Source organism: Naegleria gruberi (assembly GCF_000004985.1).
Source record: "Naegleria gruberi genomic scaffold NAEGRscaffold_78, whole genome shotgun sequence".
NCBI classification, from domain to species: domain Eukaryota; phylum Heterolobosea; class Eutetramitea; order Acrasida; family Naegleriidae; genus Naegleria; species Naegleria gruberi.
Genome location: NW_003163249.1, coordinates 40929 through 56165, shown reverse-complemented (window position 1 = coordinate 56165; position 15237 = coordinate 40929). Strand labels below are relative to the sequence as shown.

The window sequence follows — 15237 nt, the reverse complement described above, 5'->3', positions numbered from 1 at the left end:
TTTTTTTTCCTTATTTTCTGTGTTTTTTAGTTAACCTCTGTTATTGTTGTGCATTTAGCATTGAGAGGAAATGTGTGTTAGTCAATTTGAGAGTTTTTCAAAAGTGGTTTTTATTATTTAACAGAGCGAGAAATCACAGGAAACTATAAGAAGGGCAACCACTTTGATTATTTCTTAATAATTGTATGACGAAGAAAACTGTCAAAAAAATGATCAAACGAAGCAGACTAGATTTTGAAAATCCATTAATGACTCTATAGAACAAGCCAAATTCATAAATGAAAGTGTTGGCATTAAGTTTGCTAGAATGTATTTTAAAGGTCTAATTTCAATGAAGAGTTACTGAAATCATCAGATTTGACAGGTAAGGTTGTGATTGTAAAAGGTCTAATGGAATAAAGAAGAAAATGAAAAAAACATTTCAACATCAAGTACGGATGTACTTTAATGATTCTTCGAGTTCTTCGAGTGGTTTCAATTATTTAACATACTGAAGCTACCAAACTTTTCACAACATCATCTATTTACTATTACTAGTGATTTTTGTTTGGAATCATCAAACAACTCTCCAAAAAGCAAATCCTAAAATTGAAGATGAAGCAAAAAACTTCACAAAAAAATAAAACAATAGACATGCTCCATGATGAGTCAGGATGAAGCAAATCATAGAACGGAAGATAATGGAGAGATGATAATTAATTTAGAGGAAATTTCTAGTGAATTTAAACTAATGAATGAAGGAAGAAGAGTACTCTCTCCTTTGCCAGCAAATTTGGAAATACCAAGCGAAAGTATTAGAAGAACAATTAACGGATTTAATTCTAATAGTAACGAGGAAAAATTGGAAAATGTTGAAAATTATGAGGTTGACTTTGATTATTTAAAATCATTGTCTGATTTACCGAATGTGGAACCAATTAAAAGATTAACAAGAAATTATTCAACAGCTTCGAGTGCATCAAATTCTAAATATTTATTTCATTGGATGAATTATAGTCAGGAGCATAACTATATTGAAGATGTAACACCAAACATGGAAAGTAAATTGTTGAAACATTTCTCAATAGAGCCTTCTTTAAAACCAGATAGAAAGCAACAATTGGAAAGGCTTTTCGAATATTCTAAAGATTTATTAAAGAAGAAGGAAATCGTTCAGGAACAAGAACTTGTTCATACTTTAATAACTGATGAGGAAAGGAGTGATATTACTAATATTAAACAACAAGAAAGAGTTGATTTTTCATCACAAGATTCCGATAGTGAGGAGGAACCAGAGAATTTATACATGATAGATGACAATTATGAAATCGGAGGGCTTGATTCAGTTCAAGATGAACTAACACCAATAGTATCTAATAATCAGGAGAATAGAATTGAAACTCTTTCAGAGCAAACTAGAATTATTCCACCATTAGAGCCAACTGAAAGAGAATCTGTTCCCTTGAAAATAGTTACAGAACAGAATACTCCAAATAAGGAGGTTATCTCAAGCCAACCGGTATTTCAAACAATTATTACTGAAACTAAACCAGTAGAAGAAAAAGATATGAATCAAATTATTGAGTATAATCCACTTATTCCACTTCTTGCAAGGACGAAACCTCCTCCAGCACCTCTTGTTTTCAATCTAAAAACTCAGCAAACTATTCAACCTATTGTTGCAGAGAAAGTGGAAGAAAGTAATTCAAAGAAAAGGAAACGAAAGAAAAAGGAAAAGAAGAAAGAAAATAGTGCCGAAGAATCTAATCCTATTATTGATAGCTATACTCCTGCTCAACAACCCCAATCACAACAGCCAAATTCTAATTCATCCAAATCACAAAAGAACAAGAAAGAGAAGAAGCAAAAGAAGAAACCTCTTCAACCTGAAAAGAATCCACTCTTTCACCTAGGCAAAGTATCAAGTTTGGATGAGAATGACCAAGATATTTACATGAAGGGACTCAAACAATTTAAATTATTCCAAAATCAGAATGCCCTTTCAAAACAGGTTTCACCTCCATCTGCATACTTTTTCAAATTAAAGAAAGTTGTTGAGGAAGAGCAAGCTGCCTTTAGAAAAGCTCTATTTGACGATGCTTGGAATAATAGACAAACTAGATACTTTTTTATTGATCCATATATTTCTGATCAAGTGGACAAGATGAAAAAGAAGAGAAAATTTGAAAGAATTTTACCCACAAATGCAACCAGTTTGGAAAATACTGGAGCCCTACCAAGACATTTTGAACTTTGGCAAACACTTGGTATTGCTCAACTCCAACAAACCAAGCAAGCCCTTGGAAATTCATTTGCTGACCCTATTCTTCGATTTTCAAAACTCATTTATCAGACCACAGATAAATATTTCCAATTCCACAGAAATCAAATATTATACCAGGCACAAGATGAAGATGTTGCCTCAGCTGATGAAGATAACAATGAGGAATCTGAGACACAAACACCTTCCAAGCCTGTAAAGCTTCCTAAATTCCCAATAGGAACAAATGTTTACCAAGTTAATGATCCATCTTTAAATCCAAATAATTTAGAAGATCAAACACAAGAATTAATTGTTCCACCTACAGAAAATGTATATAATCCATTTGAGGAATCAAAAAAGAAGAGTACACCAACAGCCAACCTTTATCATCATCGTATTCTTCCAAATGTAAGCGAGGATCCTATCATTTTACAATCCATCCTTCCTCAATGCACAGATATTGATTTCGTTTGTGCTAGCAGTGCTCTCACTGCAATGATCAACACACTAGGCCCAACATTTTCTGAGGAGTGGTGCTTACCTGTCATTGCCAAGCCAAAATCAGATGAATCACAGTTCACAGTATTTATTGACAAGCCCATGATTAAAAAGGCCTGGACTCTCAGAGATAACAATCAAATTTATTACAAATACACAATTAAGACACTTGCATTGAAGGAACCACTCATACACATACCTTGCAATCCACTCATTTCTAAGGCTGAATACAATGAGAATGATAGTTATTCACAATATGAACTCTTACACAGAGATGGAGAGCCAATAACTTACAATTTGTTTACACTTGCAAATTTGAAATTGTTGATCAGAACCAAACTCGATGGAGCTAATATGGATGTAAAAACGGATAGGCCAACTGCTATCAAGCTAATGACCAAATTGGAATATCAAACTGAAAAAGGTTTAGAGTTATCTACACAGAGTGAACTTGCCAAGTGGTGGTCTGTTGTTTTCATGAGGCCAGCTTCTGCAGCTGTACTCACTCGTGTCGATGTAGCCCAGAACAGAGTTTGCAGAACTGAATTCAAAAGAATCAAAGACATTCTTCCAAGCAATGAAGATGAAGAAGAAGAAAATGAAAGATATTGGTCCAATATGTTAACCTCAAACTTATCCTCACTGGCTGTGCTTGGAGGGTCCAATATTGGTTTCCAACCTCAATTATCTGTACAAATGGTTTATGGAATTCTAACAGAAGTGACTAAATTGATCACCCTCTTCCAAAAGTTCAACTTGAAGGACTACAGATTTTTAATTCAAAAGATGCCTAATGAGTCCTTGGTTCATTTGCTTGTTGAATACAGGAAATCAACTCCTGACCACATTCCGAGAGGGCTACCACAGAAATTCTACTATGATCTTCACTCAGACTATGAGAAGCATGGAGCAATAACAGAAACCCAAATAATGCCCTATATTCCTCTCATGTGGAAAATCAATGGTCAGATACCATATACTTTTCCAATACGTCCATCAACTACTACTACCTCATCATCAGCATCAAACAAGAAGAAACATAACGACAAGAAGAAGAGAAAGAAAAAGTAAAAGATCTTTCACAATTCAATTTTTGTAAAGTGGCGCCATACTTTTTCAAATCAACAAATTTGCACTTTTCACCTATTTTTAAAGAAAAAAATTGATCTCATCAATCTCTCTTCATTGCTGTGAAGAGTTTGTGCATTGATTGATATTCAACAACTTTACACACATTCCTTGTTTGTTACAATTCACAAATTTTCAAATTAGTTTTATCCTTTCATCCCTTGTCATTTGTTTACAGTCGTGTGTACACAATTTACGTGACGAATTGATCAATCACAACAGACTATTTGATGATCAAATTCTATTTGACACCAAAGAATGTTACAATCATCAACATCTACTACAAGTATTGATTCTAATTCTTCTACCAATGGAGGAGCAACAAGTCCTTCAAAGAAGAATAGACGTAAGAGAAAAAACAAGTCCTCCTCTTCATCATTATCTACCACAACCACTACGACTGCTACTTCCAGTGTTAACAATAATAGCAACAACAATGGTTCATCAATAGCGATGCACAATCATCACAATAATGGAAGTGTTACTGCTGCCGATCAACAACAACAACCACACAATGATTCAATCAATAACTCTTCACTTCCATTATCCACAAGAAGTAATAACAATGGCAACAATACTAATCATGCTGCTCATCATTCAAAGGGATCTAACCATCCTTCAAATGGTAATAACAACAACAATAACAAATCATCAAATAACCATTCATCAGCATCAGCCTCTTCTTCTTCCAATCATCACACCAACAACAACAACAATAACAATCAAAAACAAGCCTCCAAAAAAAATAAGCAACAATCAACATCACGTTCCTCCTCTGTTTCATCATCATCATCTTCTACCTCAAAGAATAATCAATACAATTCTACTACTACAATAGTGGGTGGTACCAATTCAAAGGCTGGATCATTGAGAGGAAGTACTGCTGGTCAACAACAACAAAATTTCGTCGATAGAAAGAAGAAGGGTACATTATCTACAAACAAGGAAATTCATGTTAATAATCAGGAGTCTAAATCTCCAACACATAGACAATTATTAAAGAAGATTAGGTCAAAAGTTTCTACTGTAAACTTTTCACAAGTTGTAAAATACAAGTGTTTAGATTCCGAGGGTCAGGCTGAACAAGAGTTGACAATGAAAAAGACATCAATTATTAATATGGCAGAAATTGCCAATTTAATGAATAGAAGAGCTCAATGTAAGTTGTTTCATAATAATTTTATATTTATTTGAATTTCAAAGATCTTATGAAATATATCGGATTCAAAACAGAAAAGACATGCTTTTTTGATGTAAATGATGAAATTGGATATATTCTTCATGAACATATTTCTGAAGTTAAAAAGGAACTCACAGAAAATAATGGAAAATATGAAGAAAAAGATGTAAAAGTTAAAACATTGAATGGAGGAACCATCTCTATGAACGAAGAAAATCAAATGTCAAAACTAATTGATCAAGTTTTACAATCATATATTTCAAATTACATGGTATGTCCAAGTTGTAAGTCGATCAAGACAACCAATCCAATAGTTGTGGATCATGATCAACAACAAAGAATATTACAAGAATTCAAAGATGATAATAATGTTGATGAGTTGACAGAATATCAAGAAGAACAATTAATTGAACGTTTAGATGATTTTACATTTTTCACTATTCAATGTAGAGATTGCGATCATAAAGAGAGAATAGATAATGCTAATTCCTCAGATGAATTTATCAAGCAGATTTTACAATCCCGTCAAAGAAATTTGACAAAAATGTTTAAACAAGGTTCCAACTATCAAAATGAAGAAAACTATGTTGAACATGAGAATGTTCCACAACCAGTTTATGGATATCCATATCAACCAGAACCACCTGTCTATTATTACCCATACTATGTTGAAGTTATACCAGGAGAACATAATGTTTATGCTCCAGCTGCAGGATATTATCCACCAATGCCAAATTATTACAGTTATTATCCTTCATTCTATCCAACTCAACCAGTCTACTCACCACATTATGATATTGCAGCCAATCAAGAAAGTACTGATATTATTGAAAGAGATCCTGTAGTTGAACAAAATTATAAGTCAGCAGGTGTTATTGCATATTCTATCCACCAAGGAAAAGTTTATTTCCTTCTTGGAAAAGAAAATAGAGGAGGAAAGGGCGATGTAAATCCTAATATCAATTTTGAGAAAGGTTTGAGTCCATACAAGATTGCCAAGCAAATGTTTACATGGTCAGAATTCGGTGGAAAGAGGGAAAAGGCTGATACCAACTCTGCAGAAACAGCTGCAAGAGAATTTTACGAAGAAACGAAGGCTGCTTTTGGCAACATTTATGACAAATTGTCAACCTCCGAGGGATATTATTTCGAAAATGGAAAGTATAATTTATTTATTACTGAGCTCGAGTATCTTACCAGCGAAGAAATTCAAGAAAGATCAATAATTGATAGCTCTGTTCCTTTTACTGAAAAGGTTGATCTTTCTTGGGTTGATGCAGAAGAATTAATGAAAAGAATTACTGATAGAACAAAACAATATTACCATGCCGAGAGTGGACTTTTGAAAATTCCAGTTAACGACAATGAGAATGAATTCTTACATCCATTTGCTCTATCACTTTTCAGATTTGCAAACAAAACTCTTACAAAACTCATTACTTCTATTAAAAATTAAGATGTTTATGTTTGTTTTACAATTTTTGAATATTATTTTAGAATTGAATGGCATTGTCAAGTAAAGAGTCAATAATTTGTTCTTGTGAAACATATCTTCCTTCAAAAACGATTGAATTTTCAACATTAGTCTCAACATTGGAAGCAGAAATATCTCTAGATGTTGTGGTAGTAAACAAATTAGGAACCATATTGGTCAACTCTTCGGCAATAGGAGGAAGTAATGGTCTGTCAAGTCCACTGAACACCAAATCGAGTGATCCAGCTTTCTTTGTAGAAGAACGAACCATTTGAGATTCCTTGAGAGCAGTTCTGTAAAGTTTCATAGTTGGCTTCTTCTTGACTTGAGATTCAACTTGTGAAAGTCTTGACAATTCGTTAGTGATCTTTTTAACTTCTGTAATTGATTTTGTCTTTTCAACTTCGAATTTCTTCTTCTTTACAGAGGTGGTTGTAGTTGGACAACGTGTCACATTACCAAGAGCAGATAATCTATAACCATATCCAGTATCAAATAATCTGATAACATCAAACTTCTTTTCTCTTCTTCCCTTCTTTGAGTTGGTCTTTTCTTCATCTTCATTGTCATCTACTTCAGGTGTAAGTAATGTATCAGTGAGCATACATTTTGGAACGGTTGGACATAATCCTCTCATTAATCTGTCAGTGAATTTCTTGCTCAATGTGAAAGTGTCTTCCTCAACCACATTGTTGGCATTTTGTAACAATTTCAAATCATACTTGTACTTGTCAAGTAAATGAAGTAAAATTTGTCTGTACATTGAGAAATCTGATTTGGCATTTTCCTTGGTTAATTTCTTCAAAATTTCAGGAATTGGTAAACTGCCAATAGCTGACAAGACAACAACTCTCAATAATTTGAATTCCAATAATTGGAGCCACAACTTGGCTAAATTGTGCATTTGATTAGATTTCTCCTTTTCCATCTTGCTCTTATCACGAATGTCTTGAATTTGCTTTTGAATTGTTTTTTCTTTCTTAATCTGCTGAGCAATATATTTCTTTGAATTTTCAACCGTCTTTTGAAGTCCCTTTCTTTCTTCTTCATCGACACATTCAGAGAGCTCCTTTTCCTTTTCAAGCAATTCATTTTCCTTTGTTTTTCTTGCTTCTCTGGTTTTTTCAATCTTGGATTTCAATTGTTCAACATCGGTTTCTTCATTGGCTTGAAGTCTTTCTCCTTCACCACCTTCATCATCTCTCTTCATTGAAACTGATGAATCTTCAATACCAAGTTTGTAAGATTTGAAATATTCACTGAATGGAAGATTGAATTGATCCAATAATTTGAACCACAATTGCTTGACTTGCTTTTCATCAACTGTCTTTCTTGTAGTATTTCTCTTACACATTGAAATAGCAACAGCTAATTCCTTACGAATCTTTTTAGATTCTGGCAAATCTTCAACTTGGAGGAAGATTGATCCACGTCCAATGAATTCCTCATCCAAACCATAATGGAGAGGATTTACTGAGTGTACACTAGCATCATCCTTATCTACATTAGAAGTATTTGGAAGTAATCCACGTCCATCTAAGACTTTTCTTCTTGCTTCCAAATAGACATCAAGTGGAATTTCTTCCAAGTCAACCAAACCAAGAATACGTTCTACATTAAAGAATTTGATACCCTTTTGTTCTGCTTGTTCTTCAGCATCTGTATAAGTAACACCCTTTTGAAGTCTTGTTCTCTCTTTGATATCTTTAACATGTCTATATTTGGAGAATCTAATATTTTCTGGATCAAACTTTTTAGAAATATTCGAAAGAGTTTCTTCCAAAATACTTGTTTCTCTTGAAATATTCTTCAAAACAATGTTAAGAGCTTCCATAACTTCACCATTTCTTTCAAGGAGGAAACTAACAGCATCTGGAATATTTCTACAATATTCTAAAATTTCTTCTGCCTTCTCACCTGGGAATTGATGAGTTTGTAACCAATCACAAACTTTGTGTGGTTCAAATTTACATAATAATCTAATGTATTGATATTGTAATTCCATATCAACATCAATCTTTGTTCTTGTCATGCTTGTAAAGAATTGAGACATTGTACTAGAACTAGTGTTGGCCTTAACGTCAATCAAATCATTATTTCCTTCATAAATATTAATAATCTTTGACAAGTAATTGAATAAGAGTCTTTCATCTTCAATGTGTTTGATGCTTGAAGTGATGAGAGTATTCAAAACTTGAGGATGGAGAGTTGGGAAGTATTTCACAATGAGTAATGTCATTTCTTCACTGTCAGCTTTCATCAAATCAAGGAAATGGTCCAAAATAGCATCATGAATACTAATAGTAATAACTTCAGAATCATTTGCCAATTCAGAAATATAACTGAATACAGGTGTGTCAAGTTGACTATGACCGATTGCTTTCTTCAATTTGAGATCATCAATATAATTCTTAATAACAGCTTTGTAATCTTTCTTCTTTCTATTCAAATATACAGCAGCTTGATAACAGTTATTTTCTTGGGCATAGTCAATCAAACGAACAAGAATAGTTGAGATGGTTTGCTCATTGGAACTTTCAAGTTTTTCAAGAATTTTCATCAAAATATTTTGTCTGTGACGTTTGAAATCATATTCTTTGATCAAATATTCCTTTCTCTCATTGAGATATGATGTTTGCTTCATAATTCTTTCAACACTTTCTTGTCTTGCTTGTTCTGTCAAGTGGAGTGATTTACCCTTCTTTGTTTCAGTGGATGCCTTTTCGTGCTCCTTGAATTGTTTCAGCAACTCTTTGGTTTCATCAGAGGTAAATACATTGTCATGACACAAGTGAGTGTAAATTCTCTTAATTTGACCCTTGTCTTCTGCCAAAATATTTCTGGCAATCATTTCTCCCAAAAATTCGTACAAGTATTTCTTTTCTCTCAATGTGAAGGTTGGACTATCAATTTCAATATCTAATTCACCTTGTGGAGGATCAAGAATGTAACTCTTCATTGCCTCAATCAATTCTTCACGGTTCAACTTTGGAACCCATTTACGAAGTGACATGTTGGAACCAGTTCCCTCATTGACACAATCAGCAAAGGATGTAACAATAAATTCTTCCAAAATACTTCCCTTTTCTTCCTTTGTAAGTGGGTTCTTGATTGGTCTTGGGAATGTGGTATAAAATGGTGAGGTAACAGTTGATCCTTCGACAGCAATTTCTTCAAAGTATAATTTCAATACATCAAATGTTTCCTTTGGATTGTACTTGATCAATTTTTCCAAATTCAACATAGCAATTCCATTATTCTTGTGTTTTTCTTGTGAGTTAGACGACATTCTGACAACTCTTGTTTGTTCAAACAAAAAGTCAACAATCAAACGTTTAACCTTCTTCAATACTTCAACATCGGTAATGTGATAAGCATCAGTAAAGATTGTTCCCTTTGTGACGATATTCTTAAAGTATTCCAAAATTGCATCTGCCTTTTCCTTTGTTTCAACAGTAGACAAATCAGAGATTGTAATGTCTTCCAAATAATCTCTAACTGGTGTGATGAAATCAGAGTTCAATACACAGTTTGAATAAATATGCATTCTGTACAAGTTGTATCTCTTGCACTTTTCATTCAATTCCAAGAAAATTTCATATTCAATTTGCAATTTGGAAATATCCAGATTGAGAATAATACTTTCGAGTCTTTCGAATCTGACCTTTGGAGAAAGTGGATGAATTGAACTGGAATCGTATGCTATTTCGTTATCAATATTGTTGTGATACTTGATATATCTTGAAAGATCAATCAACCCCTTTTCACCCTTCTCTGGATCAGCATCTGATGTGTACAAATCCTTGATCTTCATGAATTGAGATTGAATAAAGTCATATGAAGCTTTCTTAGAGTCAATTGTCATCATTCTTGATAGGGCACCGTTCAAAATAAGCTCTTCAACCAACAATTGGAAGAAAATGTGTTCGCAACCATAATGTTCAAAAGACATGAAAGTTCCTTCAATCAATTCAATATCGTTAATTTCAATTGCTCTTTGTAAACAATTTCTGGCAACTTGAACTAAACTTTCCACTTTTTGATGAGTTAAACCATTATCAAGTTGAAGTTGATGCAATTTTGTATCTCTGTAATCAACAAGGATAGAAGAAATGAGTGCACTAACAGCTTGATGTCTTTGAATTTCTTCCTTGTTTGGAAGCCCAACAAGAGCACCAATAGAGGTTGGATCGTTGAACATTTCAACAGACATATTCAAAGCTTCTTCATACTCTCCAATAGTTTGAAGAGCAACAACTCTTTCATCCCAAGACAAGCAACGCATAGCTCTCAACTCGGAAGCGCCCAACATGTAAATAGTTGGACTACGATGTTTGACAGTAACAATGCCACCACCTCCATAGCTAGCTCTATACATTTCGGATGCAAATGAGTGAGTTGTACTTGGAATACTGACAGTATCATCACTATCTGAAGAATTATACATGGAATGCTTCAAGCTTTGTGGAGTAATTGAAGAGTGACGTAAGATTTCAATATATTGGAATGCAGAAACATCAAAGCTACCTCTTGTAAAACCACCACCATATTGTAAACCATATTTCTTTTTCAAATTATTTGGAATGTTCATCATTGGATCAGAGATATAGTCCAACATTAAATCTTTACAATTAACTTCTTCTATCCAATTGGTTGAGCTTTCCAATTTTCTATCAATCAATAGCATCTTGCTTTGTTTGGAGTCCAATACGATGAATAAATCGTCAGTCAACCAGTGAATATGTTCAATATTGAATGGAACAAACATTTCAGAAGCAAAGTAAATATTTGGCAAATCACTTCCTCCCATATTAACATTCATATTTGATGATCCATTTGGTGTATTGGCATTTGAATTACCATTTTGAGAAGAACCATTTTGTGTTCCATTGATGTTAGCTTGACCATTGGTTGAAGCACTGTTAGAATTACCTCCAAACATGAAATTAAAGAAGGATGAAGGTTGTTGAACTTCAACATGATAGAATGCAATTCTGTTGCCCCAAGCAACTGCCAAATAAGGATTAGTTTGATCATTGAGAGAAACAGTTAATCCTCTATGATCACCATCAACCATTTGACTTGCTTTCCATGCAATCTTTGGAGTAATCTTCTTTCTCATGAATGAACCTGCAGATGAAGCAGCACCACTAGCCATATCTAAAACACTATTATTGTAAAGTGTTGCAATTTGTCTACTTGATGGCTTAACAGAGTGAATGGTAACTTCACTTTCAGTAGCAACAGCAGCCAAAACAAATCTATCCAATGGATGTCTACCCTCTGATTTTGGTAATACTTGGAATTCTGAAAAGGTGGAAAGAATCTTTTCTTGTTGTTGTCTCTTTTCTAATTCTTTCATCTTTAATTGTTGTTCTGGAGTCATACTACTAGCAATTAATTGAGAAGAATTGGATTCACCATTTTCACTTTCTAAATTATTGGTTGACTTGAAGGAAGTCATTTCTTTTGGAATGTTTGCCCATAAAATAGGTTGAACATCAACATAGTAAGCAAACATAATCTTTCTCACATTGAAAAGTTTCATTCTACCACTTGTATCAACTGCCAAAAATTCAATGGCATTATATTGCTTGCTAGTTTTGTGTAAATTTACAATTTTCTGAACAGGTTTTGTGAAATATCCCTTAAGTGGTTTGACAGGTTTAAATGTTGATAAATTCCAAATGTTAATAGAACCATCTGAATGACCACTGACAAGTACACGTGAAGTTTGACTCAATACTTCAATATTTTCTTCATCTTGTTGCTTATCACCTCCAGTTGTAGCATTAACAGTATAATCATCTTGATCAGTTGAAATTCTATAATATAACATTAATAAATCTTGTTCTGATTTGGCACTAAACTCTTCATAAGGTAATGTCATTTTAGAACCAAAATCGAGAGCAGTAACTTGAATAGGTCTAACAACTTTTCCACCACTCAAATTTGTAATTTCTTCATTTTGAATGGAACCCAAAATTGCCAAACGATTTTCAGTCTTTCTGTGATATAAAACAATGAGACCATTCGATGTACCAACTGCAATAAATTTTGAATTGACACGTAAAATTGTAGGAATACCAATCTTTTCCATAACCAATCTATTAACTAAATCTTTGAAAACATGTCGATATTCAATCTTTCTGAAAATTTTCTTAGCTTTTTCCATATGTGATTCATGTTCAACTTGTTTTTCTAAATTTGATTTCAAATCAGATGAGGAAGAACTGGCTCCAGGCACACCACCACCAGTTAGAGATGAAGAAGATTCATTTTGTGTTGATTTTTCTTCACCACCCATCATGATTTGATGACGTTCCTTCTCTTTCTTTACAAATTCTCTCACTTCATCAACTGCACTTGATAAATTTCCAACAGTTGGTTTCAATTGGAATTCATGACTTGTCTTGAAATCACCTTTAACCATTTCATCTTGTGAAAGATATCTTCTCTGAATGGTACTGAAACTTGTAATCTCCTCAAACAAGTCAATATCTAATGGTTGATCATGTTTCTGAAAGAGTGGAGGATTTGATTTGATAATTCCCTGTTTTGCATCAATCTGAGATGGATCACTACTATACAAATCAACAATATTAATATTTTCATCCAACAGTGGCACTCTATCATGTCTATCCAATGTTTGCATCAAACTCTCAAGTTTATCCAATGTAATTTGTTTCTTATCATTATCACTGAATAATTGTTGTTGTTGTCTCTTTGAGGATTTCATCATCAATTCATCAAAATCTCTTCTCTTCTCTTCTGCTTCATCAATAACAATACCTTCGGAATTATTAGCATTGGCAGTAGTAGCAGTAGCAACTCCACCAGATCCATTCAATTGTTGTTGTTGTTGAGATTCATTGGTTGGAGAGGAAGGTTGAGATGAATTATTTTGTGTGGTCTGAACACTTTTCAATAAATTACTCATAAACTTTTTAGTTTGAACTTTACTGGAGCTTTCAGTAATGAGACTTGGTTTGTTTGTTGTTGTTGAATTATTGTTATTGATTGGTTTTTGTATCTTGGAGCCAATTATTATTTTACTGCTGCCACTTCTTGTTGGGTTGATTGATGTTGGCTCTGGAGGAGAGGAAATTGATTGTGGTGAAGTAGTAGCTGATGATGAAGAAGAAGGTGGTGATTGTATTTGATCTAAAGTTAATTCATCATTAGAGTTGATGCTGTCTCTTCTGCCACTTGTCGAATTTGATGATGAATTGGAGGTTTTCTTGAGGACGACACGAGGTCTTGTAGATAATCGACGGGTTGATGTTGTTCTTGGGGACTGTGATGGTTGATCATAGTCATCGGCAAGAAAGTCCAAGTCATCGTTCTCTTTAGACATTTTTTAAAATTTGATGAGTGACAGCCATCTCTCTTTATTCCACTATTCAGGTCTTTTCATTGGCTATTAATTTTATGATACAAACTCAGTGTTGCATTGAAACAACTCAAAGCAATTCGTATTTCACCAATACATGATATTAATTATATTGAAAACTTTACAACAATTTTTGAAAAGTTAACAATATTTAGCTCCATTCTTAATTTCAAACCTGATTCCATTCTCAACCAAAACAGCTTTCACCTCTTGAACACATTGTAAACTTCCTCCAGCATTAAAAAACGAGGGAGCAAACTCTAACACATCAGGATTCATGTTATCAGAAACTGATTGTACTGCAATAAATGTTTCGTCATTCTTTGATCTGAAACAGAGTTTGAGATTTGTTAGATTTATATCTGGCTTGGGTGGATGTCTGGAAGAAATCTTACCTGTTTGTTTATCAGAAACTTTTAGAAATGCACCCAAAGTCATTTTCTTATAATTGTGTTTGGAGCATAATTTGGAAATATTTTCCTCGTTTGAGGAAATCATTTTACAAAAAGCCAAAATTGGCATTTCGCAAATTTGCTCTTGTGTATAACTGTTTTTTACATTGGTCAGCACAATAATTCCGTCTACATAATTAATTCTCTTCTTATTGAATAATACTAATAAGGTAATGGCTATAAAGGTGAGAATTGGCTTTCTTTTCCACAATTTGTTCGACTTGTCAAGAATCATTTCAGATGTTCCAATAATTCTGTACCATTCAGACTTATCTTTATCTTTCCAAATATGCTTGATTAATTGTTTCAAAGTTTCAATATTAGAAATGGAATCAACATTCCTCAACTGATCAACAATATCAACATTTGATTCATTAATTTGAGGATAATGACAATCAAATTGAAATAATTGATAATAATTAACATTTCCATTCTTATCCTTGAATTTTTCCAATAAATTATTGGTTTCTTTTTTCAAATCCTTAATATCTGAATCTTCTTTCTTCCTGTGAGAATGCAATTTAAGTTCGGGAAGGAAAGTATTACTTTCGAGTTTGGAAATATCTTGCAATTGTTGATCCCACTTGAAAAATTCATTCATGAAAAAGTGATTATATAATGGTTTCCATATAATATTTGATGATCCTATAATATTCCAATTCGTATTGATTAATAAACATTTCACAATTTGTTTAACATTTAAAAATTGTAAAATATTTAATATTTCATCATGACACAATTGAGAAGCTATAGCTTTTGATGCATTTGTTTTCATCTTCTTCAATGATGGAGCCAATTCATCCATCCGTATTCTTTTCCCATCCCCACTTATCGACATTTTTTCTTTAAATTTAAAAAAATCTTTAAATT

General features: G+C 33.2%; 3 protein-coding genes across 3 annotated transcripts; 1 reads left to right on the top strand and 2 right to left on the bottom strand.

Annotated features, from left to right (window-relative positions):
* Window positions 1-640: 640 nt before the first annotated feature.
* On the top strand, window positions 641-6497 carry NAEGRDRAFT_59841 (uncharacterized protein; the record flags this gene model as incomplete). Its single annotated transcript, XM_002669780.1, has 4 exons — window positions 641-3807; window positions 4126-4793; window positions 5072-6303; window positions 6456-6497. 4 exons carry the CDS (start codon window positions 641-643, stop codon window positions 6495-6497), a joined length of 5109 nt encoding a protein of 1702 aa, XP_002669826.1.
* Window positions 6496-13879, bottom strand: NAEGRDRAFT_82025 (uncharacterized protein; the record flags this gene model as incomplete). Its single annotated transcript, XM_002669736.1, has 1 exon — window positions 6496-13879. The coding sequence occupies one exon, from the start codon at window positions 13877-13879 to the stop codon at window positions 6542-6544; it is 7338 nt and encodes a 2445-aa protein (XP_002669782.1). The 3' UTR covers window positions 6496-6541.
* Window positions 13880-14056: 177 nt separating this feature from the next.
* Window positions 14057-15142, bottom strand: NAEGRDRAFT_75199 (uncharacterized protein; the record flags this gene model as incomplete). Its single annotated transcript, XM_002669735.1, has 1 exon — window positions 14057-15142. One exon carries the CDS (start codon window positions 15140-15142, stop codon window positions 14057-14059), a length of 1086 nt encoding a protein of 361 aa, XP_002669781.1.
* Window positions 15143-15237: the final 95 nt, after the last annotated feature.